At 40.5% G+C, this 12177-nt stretch overlaps 3 protein-coding genes across 3 annotated transcripts in view; 2 read left to right on the forward strand and 1 right to left on the reverse strand.

Moving 5' to 3' along the window:
• The window catches only part of LOC107661266 (uncharacterized protein C4orf22 homolog), a 65147-nt gene extending 62873 nt beyond the window's left edge, over positions 1-2274 (forward strand). The window contains exon 6 of the mRNA XM_016450764.1: positions 2080-2274. Coding sequence (XP_016306250.1) covers positions 2080-2202 — 123 coding nt within the window. The 3' untranslated portion in view covers positions 2203-2274. The remainder of the gene's footprint in view (positions 1-2079) is intronic.
• Positions 2275-5169: 2895 nt separating this feature from the next.
• LOC107661226 (bone morphogenetic protein 3-like) lies at positions 5170-9789 on the forward strand. The gene is made up of 3 exons (XM_016450724.1): positions 5170-5785; positions 6866-7752; positions 9161-9789. The coding sequence occupies exons 1-3, from the start codon at positions 5518-5520 to the stop codon at positions 9350-9352; spliced, it is 1347 nt and encodes a 448-aa protein (XP_016306210.1). The 5' UTR covers positions 5170-5517; the 3' UTR covers positions 9353-9789.
• Positions 9790-11023: 1234 nt separating this feature from the next.
• Positions 11024-12177, reverse strand: part of LOC107661254 (cGMP-dependent protein kinase 2-like) — a 27979-nt gene continuing 26825 nt past the window's right edge. Inside the window, exon 18 of the mRNA XM_016450753.1 lies at positions 11024-11985. Within this exon, the coding sequence (XP_016306239.1) occupies positions 11890-11985 (96 nt within the window). The 3' untranslated portion in view covers positions 11024-11889. The remainder of the gene's footprint in view (positions 11986-12177) is intronic.

The following is a 12177-nucleotide window of genomic DNA, read 5'->3' on the forward strand; positions in this document are numbered from 1 at the left end:
CTTGCTCAAGGGCACCTCAGTCGTGGTATTGAAGGTGGGAGAGAGTGCTGTCCCATTCCCTCCCCCCACCTACAATCCCTGCCGGTACGAGACTCGAACCTGCAACCTTTGGGTTACAGTCCGACTCTCTAACCATTAGGCCACGACTTCCCCCAGTGGAAACCTCCACCACGTCCCGAGCCCTCGAGGCTGGATGATTGGTTTCTCGGGGTAGCTCGCGCTGGTTCTCAGCGCCCCGCCCCGGTGCCTTTCTTCCCGGAAGTGCATGACGAGCTCACCAGGTCGTAGGCTAAGGCACTGAAGGACCTGCACGAGGGTGGTCACGATCCGGAAGTTCTGAAAGAGCTCCGAACCGCCACTAACCTCGCGCTCCGAGCGATGAAGGTCACCGCGAGTACTCTGGGTCGTGCGATGTCCACGCTTGTGGTCCAGGAGTGCCATTTCTGGCTGTGTCTGGCAGACATGAGGGACACCGACAAGGTTCGGTTCCTCAATTCCCCTGTGTCCCAGACCGGCCTCTTTGGCGATGCAGTCGAGAGCTTTGCCCAGCAGTTCTCGGCTGCCCAGAATCAGACTGAGGCAATCCGACACATCCTGCCCCGGCGGGCAGCTGCTGCCTCCACCCGTCCGCCGGCTGAAGCACCCCAGCCTGCTCGTTGCCGAGGGCGGGCCCCCGCGTCCGCCCCCGCTCCCATGCCACATCCGCAGCAGCCTTCAGCAAAGCGGCGTCGTGGAGCCGGGCGTGGGCGGGCCGCCCCACCTGTCAAGGCCCCCGTCAAACCTGGCGGCAAGCGGCCCTGAGACAGGCGACCCAGAGATGGAAGGATCTGCTCTTCGGGAGATGGGGAACGCACCACTCCCTCCCCCGGAGGAGAGCCGGGTGGAAAATCTTTTGTTTCGTTTTTTACCGCCGCTGGCCTCACGGCCGACGGTACCCAAATTCTCAACAAAAGAGCAGTTTCCTTTATCTCTGGGTCCCAGAAGGGCGCAGAGAGTTGCGGACGGACCAACGCAAATTCTCGACAAAAGAGCAGTTTCCTTTATCTCTGGGTCCCAGAAGGGCGCAGAGAGTTGCGGACGGACCAACGCCGGACCTCACTCATCCTCCTCCTCCGCCAGCTGGCAGCAGCGGGTGGTTCGAGAGCGTCAACAAAGGCCCTACTCACGCACCCTCATCCGCTTCACTACAGTGGGGACGGCCGATGCCCCTGTTCTGCGGGCAGAGATCGCAGTCCTGCTGGCGAAGGATGTGATAGAGCCGGTCCCTCCAGCCAATATGAGGTCGGGGTTTTACAGCCCTTACTTCATTGTACCCAAGAAAGGCGGTGGGTTGAGACCTATCTTGTGTTCTCACCTCAAACGGGTAGTGGCACCGAGAGGCCCCGGTTAGTGTTGGCTTGCTAAAAACTGCTCCAGAGTGTCCGTACAGTAGACCCTGTTGAGATCCTCCATCACCCTCGGCAGCAGACGCGACGGAACGTCCGGCGCCAGGCCTTCACAATGAATCCGTGGGAACCGTGGAAGGCCGGGTTCCATATTGAGACCTAAGCGGGTTTCGTATGTGTATAATCCACGGTATAGCCTTATGAGACGTTACCCTTCAATAACAGATCCCAGCTGGCTTAAGATCTTATTTATTCTTGGTGGAGGCACCCTATGGAGTCCATATTTTAAAGTCACACCCAGACCGATGTTTAAACATCAAATCACACTTACACTGCAAGACATGTATTTTTCCTCTCCTTTAATAATATCATTAGAAATTTAAATTGCATTCAAAATTGAAATTAAACTAAATTTGTGAATATAATTAAATAAGTAACACAATGTCTGTATAAGATCAGCGTGGAAATAATTATTGACAATGTGCAGTGAATAATGTTTGTCTCCTGTAAATATAACTTGTATGTAACAGATTTAGTTTTCATCAATTTAAACTTACTACAGTTATGGAAAAATACAGTTATAAAGTACTTTCTTCTATTGCAATAAATTTGATCTGACATATAAAAAACTATCCTATAAATGAAATTGTTCACATTTTAAACACTTTTTATTATTATTTCTTTAACCCAACAGGCAACACCTGGCGATAGCTCCATCCGAACTCCTGTCCAATGTGACCTATATGTGCATGTTGTCATTTATGACCACGTCACCAGAAAACCCGCAACCAGTTCCTGTGCACCGCTCTCCAATTAAATGTACTAAAAAGCACTTGGAGCCTCTAATTTCATCTACATTAAAACTGTTTTCTATACTTCTGACTTCATATTGTGCACAACATTTGGATGTGTAGAGTGGCATAGCTGTGCATTTTGATCTTCAGGGCCAAATGGACAGATTAAAAAATGAACAAAAAAAAAAAAAAGTTGCTATATTAATAAACTGACATTCATTTATATAAAATATTTATATTAATTTAACAATGTCTGAATAAAAATGACTGACTTTTTATGTCTTGTTATTTTTATTTTTTATTAATCACTGTGGCCATTTTAAAATATTTATCGTCTACAATCATACATTTGAGGCACTTATTTATATGGCTCTCTGAGACTGTCTGATGATGCAGCCACTTACTTGGGAACCTGAGCATTTTATCTTATCTAAACAACTCAACAAATCAAAGATAAAGCCCTTTAGAAACTTAGTGGTTCTTCCATGTCCCCACATGACTGCTTGAAGCTTCATTTTGACTAAAAGCTGCCAAACACTCCATGAAATGGACAATGACACCCATTCTACATGATTTCAGATCATGAGATACTGCAGTTCCGACAGAGATATTGCAGTTCCGACATTAGATATCCATCAGTCGATAATTTTGTCTCTGCGAGTTTACAAAAAGGAGTCAGCAATATATTGCTATGGTGGTGGCTCATGGTACTTGTTGGTGTCATCGTGGTACTTGAATGGTTCCAGTTTACACTAGCTTTTTTTTTTTTTTGATGAACTGCACTTATTTGAAATAGAAATATTTTATACCATTTTAAAAGTCTATACCAGGGTTCCTCAAATCTGGCCCACGAGATCCACTTTCCTGCAGAGTTTAGCTCCAAGCCTGATCAAACTCACCTACCTGTGATTTTCTAATGATCCTGAAGACATTGATTAGCATGCTCAGGTGTGTTTGATTAGGGTTAGAGCTAAACTCTGCAGGAAAGTGGATCTCGTGGGCCAGATTTGAGGATCCCTGGTCTATACGGTCACTTTTGATCAATTTAATGCACTTACTGACTTTTGTGTATATATTTCTAACAATATGTTGTTAGTGTCTTTATTAATCATTAATTTATTCTGCAGTGCAGGAAGTATGACTCAGGACATTTCATTTTTTTTTTAATATTAATCATAAGAAGAATAATGATACAGGATTATAGGATTATATTTATAACACAGTCATAGTCTCCCACATATCTTCAATACAAAATTTTAGAACACAATTGATCTGACAGAAAAAACACATGCTAGTGTATATAGTACCTACATAAAGTTTCTGTTTAATCACCAGGATGAAGGCTCAAGAAGTGGGTGGTGATTCACCCACATTCATAACTGTTTAACTTAACAGGCCACAGTCCTCATTCATGCGGTGGAGTGGCAGTGTTATGAAACTGCCCACTCCAATCCCTCACAATGGCACAGCTCATTCAAACACCTTACAACTCAACATAGCAGATGTGCTTGTGAAAATCTGGGTTCTTATCCTAAAGTGGACTTAGAGAGTTTGGTGGGAAATAAAACATGATAAATATAGGTTACTGAGGCAGGCCACATAATTCCTCACTACAGCAATTACACCTCGGACAGATCTGACAAAAGAAAACCATGTCTTGAAAATATGTCCACTGGCATCAGATGTCTGGGGTGGGAGTCAATCACCTCCTCCTCAATAATCCTGAAAGAGAGACTGTGACAGAGGATATTGAAGCCGTGCACTAGTGTGCTGAGGGGACGCGGTGCAGCTTCCGGATCAGACTCTGCTGTGCAGGATGTGTCTGCTCATTGCCATTGAGCTCAACTAAATGGGACAGAGAGCCCTTAATGCTCCCCATAAGCCATATCATTCAGCGCGTCAGCCCAGACACACAGCTTTGCTGAGAGACGTTTCACGGATCTCACTATCGAGCATTATAAGTCAACACAGATCCACATGACTCACACAGTCGCTCAGAGACAGCTGAGAGCGTGCAGAGTATACGATGAAGACGTAAACGTTAGTTTTGACGCCCCAAACGTGCCCTAAGACGATAAAGAATGCATTTTCACTTCGTGTTGTATTTTCAGTTTGTATATATTGCGAAAATAGCCTAGTTACTCCTCTCTTATTCTTTATTCTTATCTTAAATAATACACGCTTAAACTTTCCTCTCGCATTCTTCTCTTTGCGAAGAAGGGTGTCCGATTGTAGCAATCGGATCTTTTCAGGTAATCATTTGATAAGGTTCACAAAACTGGTCTAAAACGATTCGTTCTTGAATCGGACTGAATGAGTAAGAGCGGTTCTCTAACCGAGTCGATCGAAGTGGATCTTTTGAACAAGTCTGATTCTTAGTTGACAACTGAATCATTGAACCGAGAACTTTGTATTGACCAATGGTGCGAAAAGTAGCTACTACTACTACTGCTACTACTACTACTTCCGTAGCTGAAATTAATTAAATATTTTACAGCAATTTAATAATAATTTAATAGCAGAAATTAAAAGATTCTGTAGCCTATACAAGTTTAGAATCGGTTGTATGACCGTTTTATTAATAGGCATTTGAAACAGAGTTAGTTTTATTAGGCTACATTAGCGTTTATTAAACAAGCAAAAACTTTTTCAGCCAATAAACTTTAGTAGTGGTTAAGTGTAAATGCAATTTACATGTAGTTTCCAAATGGATTTATGTTTTTCTAAGCTGAATCATAGCTTCAGCAATGTGAGCAATGCTTACAATAAACACTCTCTAAACTAGTACAAAAAGACGAGGTTACAAAAAGGGACGTTGGGGGACGCGCGATGACAGCAGAGTCTGTTTAGTGAACCGGTTCTTTGAAACGAACCGTTCAAAAGAACCGATTCTCAGAAATCAGTCGGACTTCCCAACACTGTCCGACTGCTCTCGTAAGCCCTATATATTACTAGCGCAGCAAGCTTTGCCTTCAATGAACGCAGGGAAGAGGCGCGATTGGCTGAGAACAGCATCGCTCAGACACAAAACCGAGGATCAAGCCTGACCATCCGGACTACAGCAGATCAAACTCACACGGACATCCTTGCACATTTTGCACAGGGACTGTGATAACTGCTGCATGAACGTCGATCTTTGGGATCGTGCATTTGGGCTATTCTTTTTGAGTACACCAAAGTGACATCTTGTTTAAGTTTCTCCTTTCTTTTTCTCGCTCTGTTTGCCTTATTTTGGGGGTCCGTGTGATGCTCTCTCGCTCAAGAGACAAGAGTTTGGAAACGCATTCAGCACTGATATACTACACCTAGATCAGCTACAACAGTCCCGTACCACCAGCATGGATCGCTGTCAACGACTGTTTATCCTCCTGTTGGGATGGGGTTATCTGTTCTGTGGATATTGTGCTGTGCTTAAAACACCCTTCATGGGTTTCTCAAAAGACGTGCAGTTTGTACAAAAAGTGGAAGCGCAAGATAAGCAACACGCAAAGAATACCGAGCAGGACACGCTGTCAGAACACATGCAGATGCTCTACGCCAAATACACCAGCGCGGGATTCCCTCTCAAAGATGGAAACACTGTCCGCAGCTTCAAAGGACATTTGGGTAGGTGTTAAATTCATTTGATAGTAAATGACTAAATGCAGTAATTGAGTTGTTAATACCACCTCACTTTTTCTCTTAAGTTGGTTAAAATGCTGGTGTGTTTATTTATTTTGCGCTTGATGTCTTAAAGGGATAGTTCACCCCCAACTGAAAATCTCGTCATTTAGTCACCCTATTGTTTTTATCAAAATCGTGTTTTGAGCAAGAGAGATGCTTGACAGCACGTTTACACTCACTTTAACGGCATCCTTTTCCAAATATGACATCGACTGAGGCTGTCAGTCCCGAACTTCTCCTGTATGTATAAATAAGTGAACTGACAGCTTGTGTTGCAGTCGGTAGAGTTACACCTGTTGATTTCAGTTTGCGTGAGACATCAGCTCGAGGTGAATAGCTCACCCTATGGCGTTTAAATATTTTTAGATGTTATTTTTAAGGCTTTTAAACGGATGTTATTAGATGTCGACAGACGTAATGACCCAACTCTACATCGGTGTTGCTCGTTGATCGTAAAACTAGCGTCTTAATTTTTTGCAAGTGTACTCAGGGTTTTTTTTTTCCAGATCTCTCATCAAAACAAGCTCAATTAAGCGACTTTCCGCACCAAAGTAGCGTAGTCTCTTCAGTTATTATATAGTCATAAAAATAAACTAGCATCGAAATCACTTAATAAATATATTTCGTGTACATTGATGCATCACTAAGATGGTGAAAGATGAATAATGACATTATGTAAAGTGCAAGGTTTTAGTTATATTTTCGTACATAGTTCGAAAAAATCCACCCAAAAGCGCAACAAACGAATTTCCACATTTCCACAAGAGACTGACAAAATAAACAAGCCCAGAGTTGCTTATATCGGCCAAGGCCGCACAGTACTGCACTCATACCGCCCTCTGGTGTTCAGTTCTCGACTAATTATGTTTGACGTATGCATTGATTTCTTTCTTTATTAAAACTCAGTGGTCATGTCAACGAGAAACCCACAGACAAAGTTTGTCTTTTGAAATATGTGTTTCAGCTGAAGAGCGATAATAATGCAATGCTTTTCTGAATTTGTGTTTTTTTTTTTCCTGTTAGGCACCATCAACGATAAGCAGTTACAGATCTTCAACCTCACTTCCCTCTCTAAGTCTGAGGACGTTCTCTCAGCAACGCTGCACTACTACATTGGTGACCTGCAGAACAGCAGCCACAGATGCACAAGGCACAAGAGTTGTGCTCACCATAACCTCAGAAGACAAGGTCATATTCACCTTAATATCTGGAGCTTCAGCTTTGTGGATAACACCACCAGAACAGTCGGCCATTTCTTCATTAACATCTCCACAATGTACCAGGACTTCATATCATGGCAGTGGAAAGACATTACTCGTGTAGTCAACCAAGCCAAGCGACATGACCAGCTTCTCATAGGCATTGGCATTGACTCAAAAGGAAGTCAACCTTGGAAGAAACTCTTGTCTGATAGGTCTCCTTACATTCTGGTCTATGCAAATGACTCGGCTATCTCAGAGCCCGAGAGTGTCGTGTCCACCCTGCAGAGACACAAAAGCAGACTGGTGCCAAATCTTCATATGCTCGAAATACATAATGGCAGTGCCTCCTCACAACATCGGACCAGGCGGTCCGCCAACATCCTGCTACCGCTACAGAACAATGAGCTTCCAGGCCCAGAGTACCCTTATGAGATACCTACATGGGACGAGAGCAGCCCTTATGATCCAGTGGAGAGTAAACCAGTCAAGCGCCCTCGCAAGAATCCACGGCACAAGAACCCTCTCCTGCAGTTCGATGAGCAGACCATTAAGAAAGAACGTAAAAAGCAGTGGAACGAGCCAAAGAACTGTGCTCGCAGATATTTAAAGGTTGATTTTGCAGATATCGGCTGGAGCGAGTGGATTATCTCCCCCAAGTCTTTTGATGCGTACTACTGCTCGGGGTCATGTCAGTTCCCCATGCCAAAGGTACGTTACTTATTGATGGCTACTAAAATCTTACATTCCATTCGTTTTTGTAGAAATCAGTTGGCTGGACTGTTTTGTTTTTATTTAGCAAGAAGTCAAGCTGTTTTGTTAAATGAAGCACCCATTTTGTTGACATGTACAACTTTTATTTGTTGTAATTCAACTAATTTAAGTATCTAGAGCAGAGGGGAAAAGGACGGATACAGGCATAAAAAGAAGTGATTTATAAGCACCACCTAGTGGCAGTCAGGAGAAAAGATGTAAATCATTCAGCTCGACACTGTGGGCAGCACAGCAGTTCATTACGCTTCCATTAGTACACCATTTATGTCATCCTCGTTGTAAAACCTGCCCATTGCCACTTTGAGATGTTGCTAATGGTTTTTCCTCTTAAGTTAAAGAAACAAGAAGTCTTCAGTAATGTGGCAGTTTTACTAGTTTTTTACTACAGTTTTATGTTTCTGTAGTAAAGCTGATTATAGAAAACCAAGATCCAGTTGTTTCATATTCTAAAATGTGTGTGGCTGAACCCCTTACCATCCCTCCAGATAATTTACATTTTGATCTTGTTTTAGCAAATTAGGGATGCAGAGTGTATCAGTACCATATGAGATAAATGAGATATTAGAGATTTAAATGATCAGTGTCAGTGGTTCTTTAATAGCACATGCCCATTTCCTCTTTTTTTCAGATGACCATTGTCTTAACAGTCACTTAAAGTTAATCTTTAAAAACCATAATAATGTAATAAGACACACTTGATCAATCTCAAAATGAATATCCGTTTATCATAATGTACGTTATAATTGTGAAATTCACTTTTAGCTTTAAAAAAAGGTTTATTTTAGTTTTTAGTGTTTTATAACTAATTTATTTAGATCAAATATTATAGCATTTTAATTTCTGAAATTTATCAGTTATTGGACAAACTTGTAACATTGGTGCATTACCAATGTTATTTTTTACATACTATGTATGTACTATTATGATATTTATTTTCATATTTTACATTTTCAGTTTAGTTTTAGTATTTATATGTGTTTTGTCATTTTTATTCGTTTTTGTTTTATTAAAAAGCACCAACGTTTCTAATTTTCATTGCGTTTTTTTTCTACTGTTTTTTATTTTATTTTATTTCACCTTTATTGTATTTAGCAATTTCTTAAGTAGTTTGTTTCAGTTTACAACACCTTGCATCACTACGGCAGACAGCCATCCCATGTCAGGCTTGCTTTGCTCTTCGAATGATTGTATTGTGTATTGATTGGAACATGGCTGGAATAGCCTGAAACCATACACAATGTTTTACTTCTTTTTACACCCCTTGGTGCTTTTAACTGGTTTATCCAAAAACGAACTGTACTGTCCTAAAGCCAATAATAGCTTCTGAACTTTTTACCTCCACCAGTCTTTGAAACCTTCAAACCACGCCACCATTCAGAGCATCGTGCGGGCAGTGGGGGTGGTCCCGGGCATCCCAGAGCCCTGCTGTGTACCGGAGAAGATGTCTTCCCTCAGCATCCTCTTCTTTGATGAAGACAAGAACGTGGTCCTCAAGGTCTACCCAAATATGACAGTGGACTCCTGTGCCTGTCGGTAAACGCTTTGGTCTTTTCCACCAGCCTCGCTCCCTTAAACTGATTCCAAATGTTTGCACTGGAAGAAAGACTGAAGATGTTCATTTCATAACCCTTGAAGAACTATCTCCAGCTTTAAGGATTGTGAAGAGCAAAGTGCTTTTCCAGAAGGAATTCATTACTGTTAGCAGGAGGCGTCAAGCATCAGTAGAGATATGAGCATATGAAGAGACTGTCTGTCTGCGTTTGACCAGGATGTTCTCATGTTTCTATAACCTCAGCAGTTAAGCATACAGGGGACAAACATTTGCTGTCATCCATCATGTTTCTGTACAGTTTGTATAATCTGTCATTATTATAGCTATATTTTTGCTACAGAGGCATTGATTGACTCTTATTGTTCATATTCTATGGCTGCTATACTGAGGTAGATTTTACTCCAGAGCCCAAATATGCTGAAAACTGGACTTTTGAAAAAAAAAAAGGAATCTCTTTTTGTTATGTTTGTCAAAAAAAATCGATTTATATTAAAATGACTGCCTATATAAGTTACATATTCAGTTTTCCACATTAAGCTTAAAACAGTGTTTGATTTCTGGGTGATTCTGTATTGAATGTCTTTAATCGTCAGAAAAAAAAATATATATATTTATTTTCTCCAAAAATGTGTATTGTTAGAAGCTTACCTGTAATAGTGTTACATCACATTTTGTAAACGTAATTGTTTAGTCAGGCTTTTATGCAATTGTAAATATGTTCAATCATGTTTCTGTCTGACCTACTAATACAAGTTTGCATCCTCACGTTCACCTGAATTCATAATGCATATGCACGCATTCAGAAAAAAAAAAATTCTGTCATTCCTCTGAAAACTGCAAATAGATCTCAAAAGACCAGACGCTATATTACGAGCAGTGTTTCAAATGATATGTTCAGGAAGATGATTATGAAAATTGTATGTAGATTATATTAAGCCTTTGTCTCTTTAACACAACTGCCTATATAAAGTGCCTTACCACATTAAAAAGATTCATTAAGATACATTAAAATGAATATTCTACTAGAATATTTATATTTCACAAAGATGAGTGTAACTTATGTAATGTTTTATTTTTGCAGAATATTTTTAGTCTATCACTTTATTTAGATCAAATCTGATATTTTGTTCCAATAATGATTTCTGTATACATTTTGTACTGTTTTTACTTTTAAATTAGCATAAAACTAAAGCAAATACATATCATAAGCTGCATGTTCATAAACGGGGTGCGTTCAAGTTGGAGTTTTTTCTTGCTGTAAATTCAGCCTATGGACAACAGAAATGTACACATATATGTAAAAGTGGGCTATTATCTTAATATATAATACATACGTCAAGAAACTTGTGCTTTGTATTATAAGTCTCATAAGGAAATATATTTGTATATGGAAATGACCTTTAAAAGCATTTATTTATTTTCTGTACGGTGCCTTCTGTATCTTATTTTTGTGAAGCACAGAGGGGCTTCATTAAATATTCATTGAGCTTTGCTGCACAAAGGTCAGACGGGTGCAAAAGGAAGCAATCACACGACTCATGTCAAATGAGTGAGAATGCTTATATTTGTAGCACATCTCCCTAGTTGAAAGAATCCCTTTTGGCAGAGCATTCAAAGAAAAAAAGTCAATAAAGTTTTAAGAATTATGTAGCCACGTGTTTATTTGTCATGTGTTAAAGAACTCAGAACTTTAGTGAATATCGATTGCATTGTTATGCAATCAAAAATTATGTTGAGACTGTTGCATCATGGAACATGATGTAATTTGCTTAATGGGTCAATAAGGCCTCTAAAGTTACCACACAAGTCCATTATTTAATAGATATTCTCATTTACAAATCGATACTGTGCAATGACTGCTGGACTTGAAATGTACATTTTCGCTGACATTTTTATATGCAGTTACTGTAAAACATCTTGTAGAATGACTTAAAAAACTCTAAATTCTCACGCTAAAAATGAAACATTTTCCTCCTATTCACAAGGATAAAATAAGCAAGCTTCAAACATTACATCAATACAAACATATTTGGCTCAGGTGCAGAGGTTAGAGTCACCTGAAGTTCTTGAACTCTAGGAAAAGTCACTAAAAGACTACTTTTCACATAACTGCTTGAAATGTACAAACTGCAGTGCCAGTCACCCGCTGAGGTTAACCTTTGAAACCTCATCAGTGGCATTCACAGTCACAGGTGGTTATTACCCTACCTTCAGGAGCTCAAATACGTGACATCACCAACGCTTCTAAAACAAGGAACATCTCACCTTCCTGCCAAACCACAAACCCTTCTGCACTTCTAAAGGTAAATATTACCAATAGCTTCACACCATCCTCTATGATGCCCCGGCTACATCATTCTCACAGACTGATCCTGCTCTGACATCTCAGTGGTACGGTTTCATTCAAATACATTAATCATCACAATGTATGAGTACATCTGAACACTGTGAAACAATTCCCTTCTTATGTCTGTGCCTCCCACAGCACTAACAGCAGCCTCTGTTGCGGGGGGGGAGGTCAGTTAGAAGTCTGTGTCCCAACCCGACATTTCATCTGGAGGGATTTCTTCTTCAGGAGGATAACTGTCAAAGTAACTGTGGTCAGTGGGTCCCTTCACCTGGAGAAAAAGAGAAAACAAGATAATATTCAGATACACTACTAGGGATGTAAAGATTCACTCAACTCACGATGCGATTCACGATTTTGATTTCACGATTCGATTCGATTCACGATTTTGATTTCACGATTCAATTCACGTTTTTTTTTTGTTTTTACAAAATGAGATTTAAGACAAATTATAAATTAAATG

Source organism: Sinocyclocheilus anshuiensis, unplaced genomic scaffold, assembly GCF_001515605.1.
Source record: "Sinocyclocheilus anshuiensis isolate Anshui unplaced genomic scaffold, SAMN03320099.WGS_v1.1 scaffold1365, whole genome shotgun sequence".
In the NCBI taxonomy this organism is placed as follows: domain Eukaryota; kingdom Metazoa; phylum Chordata; class Actinopteri; order Cypriniformes; family Cyprinidae; genus Sinocyclocheilus; species Sinocyclocheilus anshuiensis.